Raw genomic sequence first — 1,486 nt, forward strand, 5'->3', positions numbered from 1 at the left:
GGCTACTATTGGATCTGGAGTATGGAAGCCCCTTTGGGTCTGATCCTCTTCAGGGCTCTTGAGCTACCCAGATGCTCTTGAAAGGAGCAGGGCTGCACTGCCAAGCCGCTGGCCACTTAAAGAGACAGAGAGCCCACCGGGTGGGTCTTTGTGGCCCCTTCAAGAGAGGCAGAGCTAGGAGTGCAAAGCAGAGGCAGTCAATGCCTCTGAGCATGTACTGAGTGCTGATGGGAGACATAATCAGGAATGGCAGATATAAGTTCTGGCTGTCCCTTTACATTAAAAACGAGGTTTTGTGAGAGAGAAGCATGCGGTCAGCCTGCCACCTTATCATGTTGATAGATGCCCGCACTCCCGCTGGGGCCAGGGCAGAGGGTAGGAGGCGTTGCCCGGCTGTAGGATCTCTTTCCCTGGGGTCGTGAGAAGGCCCCCTCGCCGGGACGAATGGGCCAGGGGTACCGACGGCACTAGGACCACCCTCACCTGCCGGCCCCTCATTGTCTCTTGCCCGGCTGGGATGCCGAGAGGCGGCGCTAGGCCCCGGCGTCCGGCCGCAGGCTCGTCTCCGCCCATTGTTTGGCTGCCGCTCGGCCCCGCTGGGGGGCACGGGGACGGCGGGCTGCTGCGCCTCTGCGCCGCATCGCGGCACTCGGCGCGGACGCGGCTGCCCCGCAGGGTGGCGCCGCCGCCGCCAGGCGCTGCACTGTGATCCGTCCGGAGTATGGGCGCAGGGCTGCGCGGAGAGCCGGCAGGCGCTGGTGGGCCGGGGCCTCCCGCTCGCCTCCCTCCCGCCCAGCCGGCGACGCCCCCCCCGCCCCGGGGTGCCACGCGCGCTCTGAGCAGACTCCGCGGGCCGCCGAGAGCCCCTGGGCGCGCCACGTGGGACCGGGCGGTGCTCGCCGAGCGGGAGGGGGGCCTGCCTCGTGCCCCACCCACCCCTCCTGGCGGGCTGCTCGGGAGCAGCTTGCCGAGAGCGGGCGCCCCTTGGCGGCTTGTCTGCGCCAGCGCGGCGCCCGGCGCGGCAGCAGGAGGCAAGGGTGTCCACTGGACCGGGCGAGCGCAGGGATGCCCGGCGGCCGTGGGGCGGGGCGGGGCGGGTCGCTGTGCCGCGCCGCATTTCTCTGCTTGGTGCGAGGGCTTGCCGAGGAAGCCGCCTGCGTCCTGCTGAGGAAAGATGCAGGAAAGCTGGAAGGCGTCGGAGGAGGGCAGCAAGAATGATCGGGGACTGGGAGCAAAACCCCGTGAGGAGAGACTGAAAAGGCTGGGCATGTGCAACCTCTAGAGGAGAAGACTGAGGGGAGATGTGATAGCACTCGGCAGGCGCTCGAGCGGCTGTCCCGCAGGGGAAGGACTGGGCCTCTTCTCCATCACCTCGGAGTGCAGAGCGTGGAATAATGGAAGCGAGTTAGGGGAGCCGGGTCCCAGCGAAGTATCAAGAAGAACTTCCTGACTGTTGCAGCGGTACAACAAGGGTACCCAGGGCATT

General features: G+C 67.0%; 1 protein-coding gene across 1 annotated transcript in view; it reads left to right on the top strand.

The window, feature by feature from the left end:
* The window catches only part of GPC2 (glypican 2), a 9,311-nt gene that overhangs the window by 1,147 nt on the left and 6,678 nt on the right, over window positions 1-1,486 (top strand). The window contains exon 2 of the mRNA XM_044426797.1: window positions 696-821. Coding sequence (XP_044282732.1) covers window positions 696-821 — 126 coding nt within the window. The remainder of the gene's footprint in view (window positions 1-695; window positions 822-1,486) is intronic.

The sequence above is a fragment of the Varanus komodoensis genome, unplaced genomic scaffold, assembly GCF_004798865.1.
Source record: "Varanus komodoensis strain SLA01 unplaced genomic scaffold, ASM479886v1 scaffold182, whole genome shotgun sequence".
Classification (NCBI taxonomy): domain Eukaryota; kingdom Metazoa; phylum Chordata; class Lepidosauria; order Squamata; family Varanidae; genus Varanus; species Varanus komodoensis.